Below are 11785 nucleotides of genomic sequence, written 5' to 3'. Positions count from 1 at the left end.
CCCTGGGCGCTTGTCGACCGAGGTGAGATTGCGGGCTCAAGGTCGTCAGAGCGGGCCTCGGAGGCTCGTCGTGTACATACTGGTACCGGTGTCCTCTGAACTTTACGCTCTGCATGTAATTTCGCTGCGCTGTCTGCTGCGTATACGCTCTCTGAACTCTCGGACACCTCTTGGTTATGCTACCGGCGTACGGGCTTATGCTGCCGCTCCGCGGGATCGACGAAGGCGGAGCATTAATACTCAGCGGCAGCAACGTTGTGCTGTGCGCCGCCTGCTGCACGTCAATGTACACCGCCCACGGCATCGCATACAGGACGCCTAACGATTCTGACTCCATGGCAGAATCGCTCGAGACGCCCTATATGTAAGGCACCGAGGGAATGTGGTCCTCTCCGTACCTTCATCCAGCGCTTCTCGACACCCGCTCTACCACCGTCCACCATGTCCATACACTCGAACCATAGTCACCACCACCATCACCACAGCCGGCACCATACTCCCTCCGCATCCTACAGAGAAGCACCCCTCTCGGCCACACCGTCCTACGGCAGCGGCTACGGCGGCGGCTATGGCGATCGCGCCATCACACCTGCCGCCCCTCCGCCTGGGGCAGATCCTCAGCTCTGGCAGTGGTTCAGCGCGGTAAACGCGACGCATTCCGGAGGCATCACAGTACACGAGCTACAGAACGCTCTCGTAAACGGTGCGCAGAAACATTCTACATCGTGAATGCAGTTGTGCTAATCAGGATCACGTTGTGTTACGCGATCAGGCGATTGGTCGAGTGAGTGTCAGCGGTTCATGCGGAGAGCATTCTGCTGCAGGGTCTATGCCGGCATAGAGCGTAGGTTTGCTAACGGAAGCCGTTCTTGTAGAATTTGATCTCGACACTGTGAAGATGCTGATGAACATGTTTGTAAGTGCCCCAGTTTTGCTCAGCGTCACCGGCCATTGCTAAGAAAGTACTAGGACGTCGACCGAAGTGGGACGATAGGGTTTAATGGTATGTCGAACATAAAGCGCATCTGAAAGCGTATCTCACCACAGGTACAGAGTTCTGTGGCCTATGGAGATACATCCAGGAATGGCAGGGCGTATTCAGGCACTTCGACAAGGATCGTTCCGGGTCTATAGAAGGCTACGAATTGGCCGAAGCAATGCGTAGCTTTGGTTACAATCTCTCGCCTTCCATCCTTACGCTCATCGAGCAGAAATACGGTGCGTCTCCTAGCGGCCGCCCTGTCAGCGACAGCTCACCGTGTGACTAACATATATCATTACAGCATCTGCACCTGTAAGCGGCTACGGCCCGCCGCCTGGCATCACCTTCGACCGTTTCGTGCGTGCTTGTGTAGTAGTGAAATCACTCACGGAATCATTCCAGAGGTATGTATGCGTCACTCGACTCATGCTATGTTCGTTCAAACTAAAGCATTGATTCTTTTCAGGGTCGACACGGACAGAGACGGCTGGGTGCAACTCAGCTATGAAGACTTCATGAAGGTGCGTGTCTTTGTGACCCTGCGCCGCCTACTGTTTGCATCTGACTTACTTTGCCGGCAGATTGTTCTCAGCATGCCTTGATATTGGCTGCCAGGAGTGAACGGCGCGGGGATTCTGTGACTCTGTCTGAGTGATAACGATTTGTCGAGTTCTCCTTCAGTGCTGTAGCGATAATGTAGCGTCTGTTTATTTGTAGTTGTACCGTCAACTTGTACGGGCGTTGAATAGTCCCTTGAGCAAACGTTATCGCTCTCTCCGTGTCTCCCGGACACCTGGTGACGTACTCCGTATTAGCCATCATAATCATAATGCCAGCCGTGCATCTCGCCGTACGCGTGTTGTGCGGCCGGCGGGCCAGAGCATCACTTGTTCAGATTCGCGTATTCAAAGCAGTCTAACCAACGCCGGGCTGACCAAGGTCGCTGCGTCGGTTCAGGAGCTTTTGCTCTCATATGGCAAGGACTCAGGAGATTGGCAGAATCACAGTACTTCGCGGGAGCACTAGAGGGTCACATTGACGACGGGCGGGACGTTGATCCGCACCGGCACACCACACCGAAATATTGCGCGGTCGGTCGGGCACTTGGTGCCTGTGTGTACGCTGTAACTGGCGACGATGCATGGCCTGTCCTGTCCAGACGACCTGGTGAACATGACCACCTGCTGTGGTTCTTGGAGGATGGCTGGATCGTCGACGGTCGCATGGGTGAGGAGGAACTCGAAGTCGGGTGGCGCGGGACACGGTCTGCGCGTTTTCATGTGATCCGCCTTACTGGTCCCCGGTCGACGCTCCCCGGGATCAACCCCAGTATATTGCACTGACAACCACCCATGCTCTCTCGTCCGACCGCCATCTGCCGCGCCCCCTTTCTACCCCAGACGGCCCCGCACTCTGCAAGCTAGGACCTGCCACCATGCCCGAGTACAACATACCGATTCCATTCCCGGCGAATCCGGACTATTCGCGACAGGCCGTCGAGGTGCCGGGCACCAGGAAACCTGGGCAGACCGGTACGTAAACTGCCGCAACTCGGACGCGTATAATTGAGTGACGCATTCGTCGCAGGACATTACCGCTCCAGTAGGTGCTTCCTTGCACCATGACGCGTGAATAAGGTTACAGAGCCGTTGTCCAGCTGCATACCCGTTCATGACACTCGAATCCCCCGGCACTCTCACGACATGCTGGGAGATCTTCGAGGAGGGTCTGCACAGATCGAAGGGGGGACCTCTGTTTGGCCGGCGCCCACTCGTCTCCACGAGTCCTCTCAAGTTCGCAGATCATTACGAATGGGATTCATGGCATCGGATCGACGAGCGAAGACGAGCCATTGGGAGTGCACTCTGCAATCTCTTCAGGAAGGGAGTGTTGGGTGGAGGACAACTCGAGACAGTTGGGATCTGGAGCAAGAACTCCCCAGGTATGTCTGACATCTGGTCGCGTATCCTCACTCGTCTCATTGGCTGTAAAAGAATGGCAGCTCGTGGACACAGCCTTGCATGCATATGCCAAGGTAGGTGTTGCGTTATATGACACGCTAGGGAAGGACTCCGTCGGTAAGCATCTACATGAATCCGTGATTGCGTAATGCTTGACTCGAACAATTGTTCGTGTTCGCCAGAGTACATGTAAGTGCACGAGCTACACCGTAAGGGTGTTCAGATTGTTGAATGGAAGCACAGCATCAACCATGCCGAAACAACTGTAGTGTTTGCTACCTCAGACCACGCGCAATTCCTGTTGCAGCTCGGGCCTTCAGTTCCCAAATTGAAAATAGTCGTCATCATGGACGACATTCCAATCGAAAGCAAGAACATTTTGGTTGCCTGGGGCAAGGATAAGGGCATACAAGTTCTGGGTCTACTCGACTGTATGTGCATGACGGCAAATGCATCGTTATTCGCTTGCGCATTGACTCTGCCGCCCCAATACAGTAGAAGCGATAGGTGCGGCTGATCTCGTCGAGCCTGTCAGGCCGGGGCCGGGCCAACTTGCCACGATCTGCTACACATCGGTAAGCTATCCATCTGTCCACCTGGCAGGGAAGCGTGGCTAATTCACCGGCAGGGCACAACTGGAAATCCCAAAGGTGAGGATACTTTCGCGTGAGCGGCGTGGGGAAGTGGACTGAGCGCGATCAAGGCGCACTGTTGACCCATGGCAACCTCGCCAACGCCGTCAACGCCCAATTGACTGGGTACGTCCCAGATGGCGACGTTTGTGCCATTTCCTACCTGCCCTTGGCACACATCTACGAGGCACGTCCACCAAGTGTCCGCTCTCGACAAATTCCGGCCCGATCTGATCCTCATCATTCACAGCGTGTGATGGCTCTCTGCAATATTGCTATGGGCGGGCGCATCGGATACTCTACGGGCGACCCGCTGCGCCTGCTTGAGGACATGCAAATACTCAAGCCAACGTTCGTCGCCGCCGTCCCCCGCGTGCTGAACAGAGTGTATCAAGCTGCGATGGCCAACGCCTCGGCACCCGGCTTGAAGGGTATGCTCTTCAGACGCGCAACTGAAGTCAAATTGCAACAGCTGCACGCCACTGGACAGCGGACGCATGCCCTGTATGATCGCCTGGTGTTCAGCAAGGTTGGTGTCCATCGCTCGCCCGCGAGACGTCGTGCCTGATGTCCGTCGGGACAGGTTGCTGCCGTGTTCGGCGGTAGGGTCCAGCTCATGTCGTGTGGCTCTGCTCCCATTAGCGCCGCCGCCATGGACTTCCTCCGGATGGGTATGGGATGTGACCTTCTTGAAGGTACAGAACTCTCCGTGGTGAAATTGCTATTTTGCTGATGACCATGTGCACCGCCAGGGTAAGAGATTTTTGTGCAGGCGCTGCCTCTCAATGTTAACGTCGGGCGCACATCAGGTATGGAATGACAGAGAACGGAGGAACTTGTACGCACGTATGGCCGAACGACCCCTCATCAGCTGGCACCGTCGGCCCTCCCTGCGCCAATACGGAGATTAAGCTGATTGACGTCCCTTCCATGAGCTACTTTGCCGAAGACAAGCCATTCCCCCGAGGTGAAATCTGCTTCAGAGGAGACCACAGCTTCCAGGGCTATTACAAAGGTCTCGTCCGTGCCATCGAGTCCGCGTTCATGCACTGCTGACGTCCGGCGCAGACGAGAAGAATACGAAGTCTACAATTGACGCGGACGGGTGGATTCATACCGGCGATGTTGGCCTCATTGACGAACGTGGCAGATTGAAAATCATAGACCGTGTCAAGGTGAGGGCGGCCCAACCCATGCACCGATGTGCTTCGAGGCATGCTGACGGGCGGCCCTGTAGAATATCATGAAGCTGGCACAGGGCGAATACGTCGCGCTCGAGAACATCGAAAACGTCTACAGCTCATGTCCGCTCGTCGCGCAGGTCTTCGTGTACGGTGACTCACTGCAGTCATATATCCTCGCTGTCGTCGTGCCCGACCCTGTGCTCCTGTCGCAGCTGTTGTCTAAGCTGGGCAAGAATGTATCGTCGGATAACGTAGCAGGGCTGCAGGAGTCCTTGAGTGACCCGAAAGTGAACGTCGCGATCCTTTCGGAGCTCACGAAGACTGCGCAGGAGAACAAGTTGAAGGGGTAGGTTCTCGTCCTCTGGGGAGTCCTGGTTACTGAGCAGGCTTTCGCGTGCAGCTTCGAGATGGTGAAACGTATACACCTCACCATGGAGCCGTTCACCGTCGAGAACGGGTGCCTCACACCAACATTCAAGATCAAGCGGTACGCTTCTCTCCGTTCAAGTTCGTTCTACTGGATCGCGCTGACTTCCGGCCATAGGAAGGAAACTTACGAGAAGTTCAAGAAGGAGCTCGATGCGCTCTACGCCCTCCCTCTATCTGTATCATCCAGGCTTTGATCCATCGTGGTGTCGCAACATTTCGAGATTATGGTCACATACACGGCTTGTTATACGATAAATCTGTTGAGGCATCTCAACGACGTTACTCGGTGACTCACATAAACTGTCCTATGGCATATGTTTTCGCTCCTTTTGACTGGCGCGGGTCCGTTGCGTTTGTCGAATGGTTGCGCTCGCAAGTGATTTCGAACAGGCGATATATAAGACGAGAGACAGTATCGAGCCGAAACTTGGTGCGCACTCTCTGCATACACATCTCAGTTTCAGTTGAGGGCACTCTGGTCCCGGCCTGCATGTTGGACTTTCATGTGTACCGCGCATCAACCTGTAGGGCTACAGGATTCGCCTGAGATATTCGTAGACGTTGATAGCATCGCGACGGCCGCACGGGAATACATTCCCTGGGTAGACAAAACATCTAGGCTTTTGATCACTCATTTAAGTTCAATGCCCTGGACCCCAAGACATAACTTAGCACATGTACGCTGGATGTGTACATGTGTCGTGGGATGTTGGCGACTTCGATCCTTGCATGGGTGTGCGACCAACTAGATTGGACGTGCGCTGATCGTTAAATCGAGCAGACCTCGTTGTGCCGCATTGCTCGAGCATGGCTCGCAGATCTTCCCTGAAGGATGACCCCCACGGGAGGTGCGGTGAGACGATGTGGCTAGCCTCTAATTTTGGAGTTCGATACTGTTGGGCTTGAATAATGGCACTGGCAACGGGAACGAAGATCTGTTGTCTAAAAAATCACGCCCAATCTGGTGTCGCTGCTTGCTATGGGGGTCGCAGCCGCTCGGTAAATTGGCGGATGGGAGAGAGGAGATGTATGAAATGTGTGCGTGTTCGGACGCGTGGAGGACACGTGACCGCGACTGCTTGGGCACTAAGTAACTTACTAAGTACTGAGTGGCTACGCGGTCGTTCGACGACACAGCCATACGCGTCTACGGCCGCCATATATCTACCCTCGTATCACTGCGATGGGACTCAAGTCGTTCCTCCGCTCTCTATTTGCCCACTGCGGTCATGGTTTAGCCATGACGGGAAAACTGCAGTGGGCAAATAGCGAGTAGATGATGGCTACCCCCACAAAGAAACTGCAGCACAGCCAGCTACTCCAGCCAGATGTGAGCCAGCCGCTAGATCCGACTCGGAAGAGGCCCTTTGATATCAGTCACGGAGCTAGCGACCTTGACGCAGCTCCGTGACCAAGCAGATAGCATAGTGCAGCGACCGCAGGAAGCAGGGAGGCAAGGGGAACTGCGCGAGAAGGCGGAGAGAAGGGCAGCGGAAGAACGGAAGCAGATGGAGGTTGCAGAGAGGCAGACAGCGGAGGAAAGGGCCCGGGAGGCGGAGGGAGGAGGCGGAGAGGAGGGCGGAGGAGGAAAGGAGGAAGGCGGAAGACCTCCAACGAATGTTGAATGAGCTGCGCGCCGTGAGCGCGCCTCCACGATAGTATCTGTATGTACTTTGCTCAACTGTCACAGCTGCAGGCACCGCACCCGCGGCCACGCCGACTGACGGCCACGGCCAATCGTCAAGCGTCAAGCGTGCGCGTGAACGCTCGACTCACATTGCCATCGTCACCCCGAATGGCCTCTACTCTGCTGTTCGTTCTATTCGCTATTGCTCCCACCTTTGCCCTTATTCATCTGCAGCCCCGATCTGACGATATCCTTCCTCTCGATAACACATCTCGCTCCATGTTCATTACGACCTGCGTCGCTCTGTCAGTGTTGTACCTCTATGCTCGCCATCCTTGCTTTCGTGCTGTCGAATGTATTCACCGACTTATGATTTCATGCCACTGTTCACAATTACTGTCTTGCATGAATGATCGTAGAGACGCCGTACATACCGCGGATTCGTATAGTGCGCGATGCGACGGTCCATGCATATGGCAGCTGTGTAGGTACGATAGCACCCACCCGTCATCTTGCTATTCATCGACAGTAGTGAGCCTTGTTGCACACGAGGAGTACCGCGCGTATTGTCTCTGCGGTACAACAGCACATGCCATCCAACAAACGGTAGCAAGGATCTGGCATGAACTCGTTAGTGTCGGCAATGGCCTCTCCCTCAGATAAATCACACAACACGGAACTGCTACATACATTGATTTACTCGACAGCAACTGCTCTAATACAACAGAGGAAGGACTTCGACAGACGACAACAGACGACAAGAATGAGATGTAATCGGAACATGCGTGCACATCGTCTACAGATGCGAGGGTGAAGTGATGAGGAATCAATCGTTGATGTTGTCTATCATCAGGTATGGTGGAAAGGGGGGAAGTAGGGGGGGGGACTGCGCTCTTCTACCGGTCCAGATAGGAGAGAAAGGGAGTCTACCTGTGGCCGCAACGCCGGCGAAAGGAAAGATGAGGTGACGCGGATGCAGGGAGGAGTTACTTGGGGCTGGGGCGCGCACGGCGGCCCTCTGCGATCCGCCGCGAGAGCGTCGTGCCGAGAAAGGAGACGACGGCCATGACGAGCACCCAGAGGTACCGCAGGAGGAAAGAGTCGAAGCCGTTGGAGAAGGCGAAGAGCGAGCTCGTGAACGCGGGGGCGAAGGAGCGCGCAAAGCACTGCGTGAATCGGGTCAGCGAGCGATCTTCAATGATTGGGGAGGGGATACGTACCATGAAGAATTGGCAGAGACCGTTAGTCGAGCCGAGTGCCGACGGGTCAGGAGCTGCCTCTTTGACGAGGATCATGCTCACACTGACAGAGCCATAAGCACCGCTGGCAACCTCAGCGCGGACAATGAAGACTCACGAATACGCCAAACAAGCCGTCCTCGCCGTCAACAACAAGCCGGCGATGCCCATCCATATGAACGCCTTCGCCGCATCGCTCACCTCGCCCGTCGCCTCATCGAGGCCCGCGCGCGCAATGATGTTCAGCCCGGGCATGAGCACGTAGCAGAAGGGCCAGATCGCCATGAAGACATTGTACATCCGCGCGTGGTCGAAGCGCTTGAGGAGGTACGGCATGAAGAGCAGCTGGAGCAGCACGGACGCGACGCCGGACATCGCGAGCGCATAGCCGATCTGGTGCGTCTGGAGTGCGCGCATTAGCCGGGTGCGGGAAGGATGTCTCCGGACCCGGGTATAGTGGGATCTAAACGCACCTGGAAGTTGAGTCCGCCGCGCTCTACGGCGGAGTAGGAGAAGAGCACTGGGCGAGGAAGCGCGTCAGCTCGAAAGCCATGCGCGCCTAGGATGCAAGGACGCACCGAAGGTTACGTCGAAGCCGGTGTTGCTGGGTGGGGCGCACGTCAGTGGATTATGATGGCCGCGGCGGGCACGAGGCTCACAGGAAAGCGAGGGCGAATCCACTGAGGCAGAGCGCTTTAATCAGCGGGATTGACAGTAGATACCGGATGCCCGCTGTTTGTGGCGGCTTCTCAGGATCGGCGCTCCTGTGCTCAGACCCGACATGCCGCATCGGTACGTAGTCCCCCCGGTTGCATTTGCTGGGCAGCGTCTGCGGCGGGCCGTCAGTGAGGCCTCGTGTGCACGACAGGGAGAAGCTCACCTCCTCGAGGAAGAGGTACACGAGGAGCGCTCCACAGACGGAGAGGCAACCTGCGACGAAGCATGGCAGGAAGTAGGGGTACTCTCTGAGGAAGTCATAGTCGAATAGATCCGGAAAACGCTCTGCGGGATTGGAGAAGGTGCCGCCTAGTAGGGGACCGATGATGGCACCAAGGGGCCAGAACAGACCGTAAATAGGGAAGGCTATCGCCTGGTTGGTCGAGTCGGTGAGTTCTCCAAGCACAGAGTGGATGACGGCAATGTTGCCGGAGAAGATGCCGGCTGCGGGGTGTGAGGGACGACATCTCGAGCGGTGTATGATGCAATCACATACCTACGCATCGGGCCAGCAGAATCCCAGCCAGAGTGTGAGCAGTGCCGAGGAGCATAGTCGATAAGCCGATGCCCAGTATGCCAGTCAAGACCACCGGACGACGACCGATTTTGTCTGAGAGTATTGTATGAGCAATACGGTTAATCACGGTCGGAATTCCGGCGGCTGCTCACCAGAGAGCATGGCCCAGTTGTAGATACAGCATAGTTGCGAGACAGCAAAGCTGCTCTCGACCATTCCGCTGTAGAAGCCGATTTTAGAGGGGTCATTCGTCAGGTGTAGGCGTTCCATCATCTCATTGACATAAGGGAAAATCTGAGTGAAGGCAATCGGGTCGACCAGTCGAATGGCACAGAGCGTAGCCAGCTGGGCCCTCGGCAGGGGCGTAATGCGCTGGGGCGCGTCCTCGTACTCGAACTTTTGGTCCTCGAGGGCGCCATGGCTGTTTCCGACGTCTGCATCGTCGAAAAGGTGTCTCGCGGCCTCACCGTGCGCGGAATCGCTGGAGGAACCGGCCTTGAGGGACGCCATGACCGCGCTGAGCAGGGGGAGGGTTCGGCGGCGAGGGGGCTACACGCGCCATAGAAAGGGCGAGGACTTATAGCTGCCTAGCCAATGACGCTGAATTATGGAGATGGAGATTCTGATCACGGTGTAATCATTTACGTCTATAAACAAGGAGAAGCGGCTACTTTGCAGTGCGCGGGAATCGTCTTGTATCCCGCATCGGAAGCGCGAGTACGTCCTGCAGCGACATCGGCGTAATTTGTGCACCATGAGTGACCGACGATCCGCGCAGACCGTATGCTCGCGCGGGCCTCTCGCTTCCGCATGTTTGTCGCGACAAAGCACAGGGAGTGGGAGAGGCACCGTGGTCGGAGGAGCGGAGGAGCGTGTCTGTGCCGTTCGGCGGATGGGTCCAGAATATGGCGAAGGACAAACCTGGGTCACAGTACTGACCGGGTCAGGCAGCCTCAGGCAGCGTCAGCAGGGCCAATGGAGACGTTCCGTGCCCGACAGACGCCCACCGGCACGCGCGCCAAACAGCGCCAAACACGCAGCCACCAGCGACGCCGATCCGAGGACCCGCAATCGCCGCCCACCAACTTGGCCCTGGACGCGTACCGCCGCCGCCATTACATACCCCTTCCCGCTCACAGCCTGTATAACACCATCCTACCATGTCCGCCTGTAATGCCGACGACTTTGTCCTCGTCGCTCCCCGCCCTGTCCGCCTCGCCGCCCCCGCCCCCGCCCCTCCTTTCTCCCCCTTCCAGGGCGCCCTCAACCGCCCCCAAACCCGCGTGCCCGGCGTGCGCTTCGTCGCCGATGGCGTAGATCGCCTCAAGTTGGGCGAGGACGTCTTCCAGACCCAGGACGACATCGTCAGACTGCCCCCGCCCGAGCCTGCCGAGAAGGACCCTGTATCTCCTCGCGCCTCTCCCCGGTATGTCTGCCTCCCTGACCTCTCCCCCGCAGGACGCGATCGCTCCCGATCGCCGATGAGCCTCCCGGTACGTTCGAGCAGAGTAAAGCTGAATATCGTGACACTTTCTCCAGGTCCACCTCGGCCGAGGTTCTCGAGGAGTTCCTCTCCATCCTCCAGTCGTCGAGCTTCCGCTTCCAGCCCACCTCGCCCATCCTCCGCACGAACAATGGGAGTGCCTCGCACACCTTCTACTACCGTGCGTCCTCCAGCCTGGGTGGGTCCCACCCAGATGGGCTTGGGCTGTCGTCCCTCGGAGAGACCGCCGACGAGATGCGGAAGGATAGCGCTACGCCTGCGTACCCATTCAAGCTTATCGGGTCTGGGTCCCTCGGTTCGTACAAATTTTTCCGATGTTGGTCGTTGCCAGAAGCTGATCATCTGACGCTTGCCGATGCACCTCATGCAATCGTTCATCTGTACGTATTCAGCGTCGCCTGTGTCGCGCACGCACACGCGCAACCCCTTCCAGCGCCACCCATCCTACGAGAACGCCATCGCTGGCATTTTCCGTCCGCTCTCCGCGTCACCTGGGCCGCTGTCCCCGGGCTCACCTGCCATAGTCTCCATGTCCCCGGCAGCGGTTCCCCTGCCCCTGCCCACCCCCGACGAGCTAGAGGCAACCTCATAGAAGCCCGATCAGCACACCGGTCAGGAGTTTCTCCATAGACCGCTCATCTCACCACGTTCTTTACCAGCCATACACTATCTATAACCCTTACCAGAGCTATCGTCGCCCCTTTCCACCCGTGTATCTGTACCACTACTGTAGATCTGTCCATATTTACGGCGCACCATCCTGTCCACCGTATACCTCCTGTCTTCTGCGTTTACTCAGGCTCTCTTTTGTTTTGTTATTACCCTCGATTGATTTGCTGCTGATCCATATTTGCATAGCGTCTCGCGACGGCTTTGTCGTAGCTCTTTCCTGTGGTATAGTCTAGATTCGCTGTAATGAAGCTTAAGTGAAGAGTCGCCTTGTGTTATGCGTCTGCTTCTTGTCTGAAGACCGGAAGCTCGTCCTGCCGAATTC

General features: G+C 56.6%; 4 protein-coding genes across 4 annotated transcripts; 3 read left to right on the top strand and 1 right to left on the bottom strand.

Moving 5' to 3' along the window:
• The first annotated feature begins 22 nt into the window (after positions 1 to 22).
• On the top strand, positions 23 to 1926 carry C8Q71DRAFT_734731 (uncharacterized protein). Its single transcript, XM_047922418.1, has 8 exons — positions 23 to 703; positions 773 to 784; positions 876 to 916; positions 970 to 1003; positions 1054 to 1218; positions 1284 to 1386; positions 1449 to 1503; positions 1564 to 1926. Exons 1-8 carry the CDS (start codon positions 442 to 444, stop codon positions 1582 to 1584), a joined length of 693 nt encoding a protein of 230 aa, XP_047783875.1. The 5' UTR covers positions 23 to 441; the 3' UTR covers positions 1585 to 1926.
• Positions 1927 to 2246: 320 nt separating this feature from the next.
• Positions 2247 to 5771, top strand: C8Q71DRAFT_734719 (acetyl-CoA synthetase-like protein). The gene is made up of 15 exons (XM_047922417.1): positions 2247 to 2514; positions 2570 to 2584; positions 2640 to 2924; positions 2977 to 3060; positions 3180 to 3374; positions 3439 to 3518; positions 3572 to 3593; positions 3647 to 3762; positions 3826 to 4104; positions 4159 to 4270; positions 4384 to 4590; positions 4644 to 4750; positions 4813 to 5105; positions 5160 to 5246; positions 5304 to 5771. The coding sequence occupies exons 1-15, from the start codon at positions 2418 to 2420 to the stop codon at positions 5380 to 5382; spliced, it is 2058 nt and encodes a 685-aa protein (XP_047783874.1). The 5' UTR covers positions 2247 to 2417; the 3' UTR covers positions 5383 to 5771.
• A 1667-nt stretch (positions 5772 to 7438) lies between these two features.
• On the bottom strand, positions 7439 to 10288 carry C8Q71DRAFT_734713 (MFS general substrate transporter). The gene is made up of 9 exons (XM_047922416.1): positions 9440 to 10288; positions 9267 to 9380; positions 8934 to 9214; positions 8713 to 8882; positions 8632 to 8657; positions 8527 to 8573; positions 8172 to 8455; positions 8036 to 8117; positions 7439 to 7981 (listed from the first exon to the last, which is right to left on the bottom strand). The coding sequence occupies exons 1-9, from the start codon at positions 9795 to 9797 to the stop codon at positions 7802 to 7804; spliced, it is 1542 nt and encodes a 513-aa protein (XP_047783873.1). The 5' UTR covers positions 9798 to 10288; the 3' UTR covers positions 7439 to 7801.
• An 86-nt stretch (positions 10289 to 10374) lies between these two features.
• On the top strand, positions 10375 to 11738 carry C8Q71DRAFT_734711 (uncharacterized protein). Its single transcript, XM_047922415.1, has 3 exons — positions 10375 to 10713; positions 10827 to 11086; positions 11184 to 11738. Exons 1-3 carry the CDS (start codon positions 10448 to 10450, stop codon positions 11381 to 11383), a joined length of 726 nt encoding a protein of 241 aa, XP_047783872.1. The 5' UTR covers positions 10375 to 10447; the 3' UTR covers positions 11384 to 11738.
• Positions 11739 to 11785: the final 47 nt, after the last annotated feature.

Source organism: Rhodofomes roseus, assembly GCF_022264815.1.
Source record: "Rhodofomes roseus strain CIRM-BRFM 1785 chromosome Unknown C8Q71scaffold_2, whole genome shotgun sequence".
Lineage (NCBI taxonomy): Eukaryota > Fungi > Basidiomycota > Agaricomycetes > Polyporales > Fomitopsidaceae > Rhodofomes > Rhodofomes roseus.
Note: the sequence above shows the minus strand (reverse complement) of the source record. Positions and strands in the feature narration are given on the sequence as shown.

Bases quoted from the DNA above. Each gene is read 5' to 3' on its own strand.
- C8Q71DRAFT_734731 (XM_047922418.1), top strand. From the start codon at position 442: ATGTCCATACACTCGAACCATAGTCACCACCACCATCACCACAGCCGG. The intron at 1,004-1,053 runs GTATGTCGAACA...CCACAGGTACAG, and splicing joins TGGGACGATAGGGTTTAATG to AGTTCTGTGGCCTATGGAGA. The intron at 1,504-1,563 runs GTGCGTGTCTTT...CTTTGCCGGCAG, and splicing joins GCTATGAAGACTTCATGAAG to ATTGTTCTCAGCATGCCTTG.
- C8Q71DRAFT_734719 (XM_047922417.1), top strand. From the start codon at position 2,418: ATGCCCGAGTACAACATACCGATTCCATTCCCGGCGAATCCGGACTAT. The intron at 4,271-4,383 runs GTACAGAACTCT...GGGCGCACATCA, and splicing joins GGGATGTGACCTTCTTGAAG to GGTATGGAATGACAGAGAAC. The intron at 5,247-5,303 runs GTACGCTTCTCT...TTCCGGCCATAG, and splicing joins CCAACATTCAAGATCAAGCG to GAAGGAAACTTACGAGAAGT.
- C8Q71DRAFT_734713 (XM_047922416.1), bottom strand. From the start codon at position 9,797: ATGGCGTCCCTCAAGGCCGGTTCCTCCAGCGATTCCGCGCACGGTGAG. The intron at 8,456-8,526 runs GTGCGTTTAGAT...CGCGCACTCCAG, and splicing joins GCGGCGGACTCAACTTCCAG to ACGCACCAGATCGGCTATGC. The intron at 8,118-8,171 runs GTGAGTCTTCAT...TGGCTCTGTCAG, and splicing joins ACGGCTTGTTTGGCGTATTC to TGTGAGCATGATCCTCGTCA.
- C8Q71DRAFT_734711 (XM_047922415.1), top strand. From the start codon at position 10,448: ATGTCCGCCTGTAATGCCGACGACTTTGTCCTCGTCGCTCCCCGCCCT. The intron at 10,714-10,826 runs GTATGTCTGCCT...CACTTTCTCCAG, and splicing joins TCTCCTCGCGCCTCTCCCCG to GTCCACCTCGGCCGAGGTTC. The intron at 11,087-11,183 runs GTTCGTACAAAT...GTACGTATTCAG, and splicing joins TATCGGGTCTGGGTCCCTCG to CGTCGCCTGTGTCGCGCACG.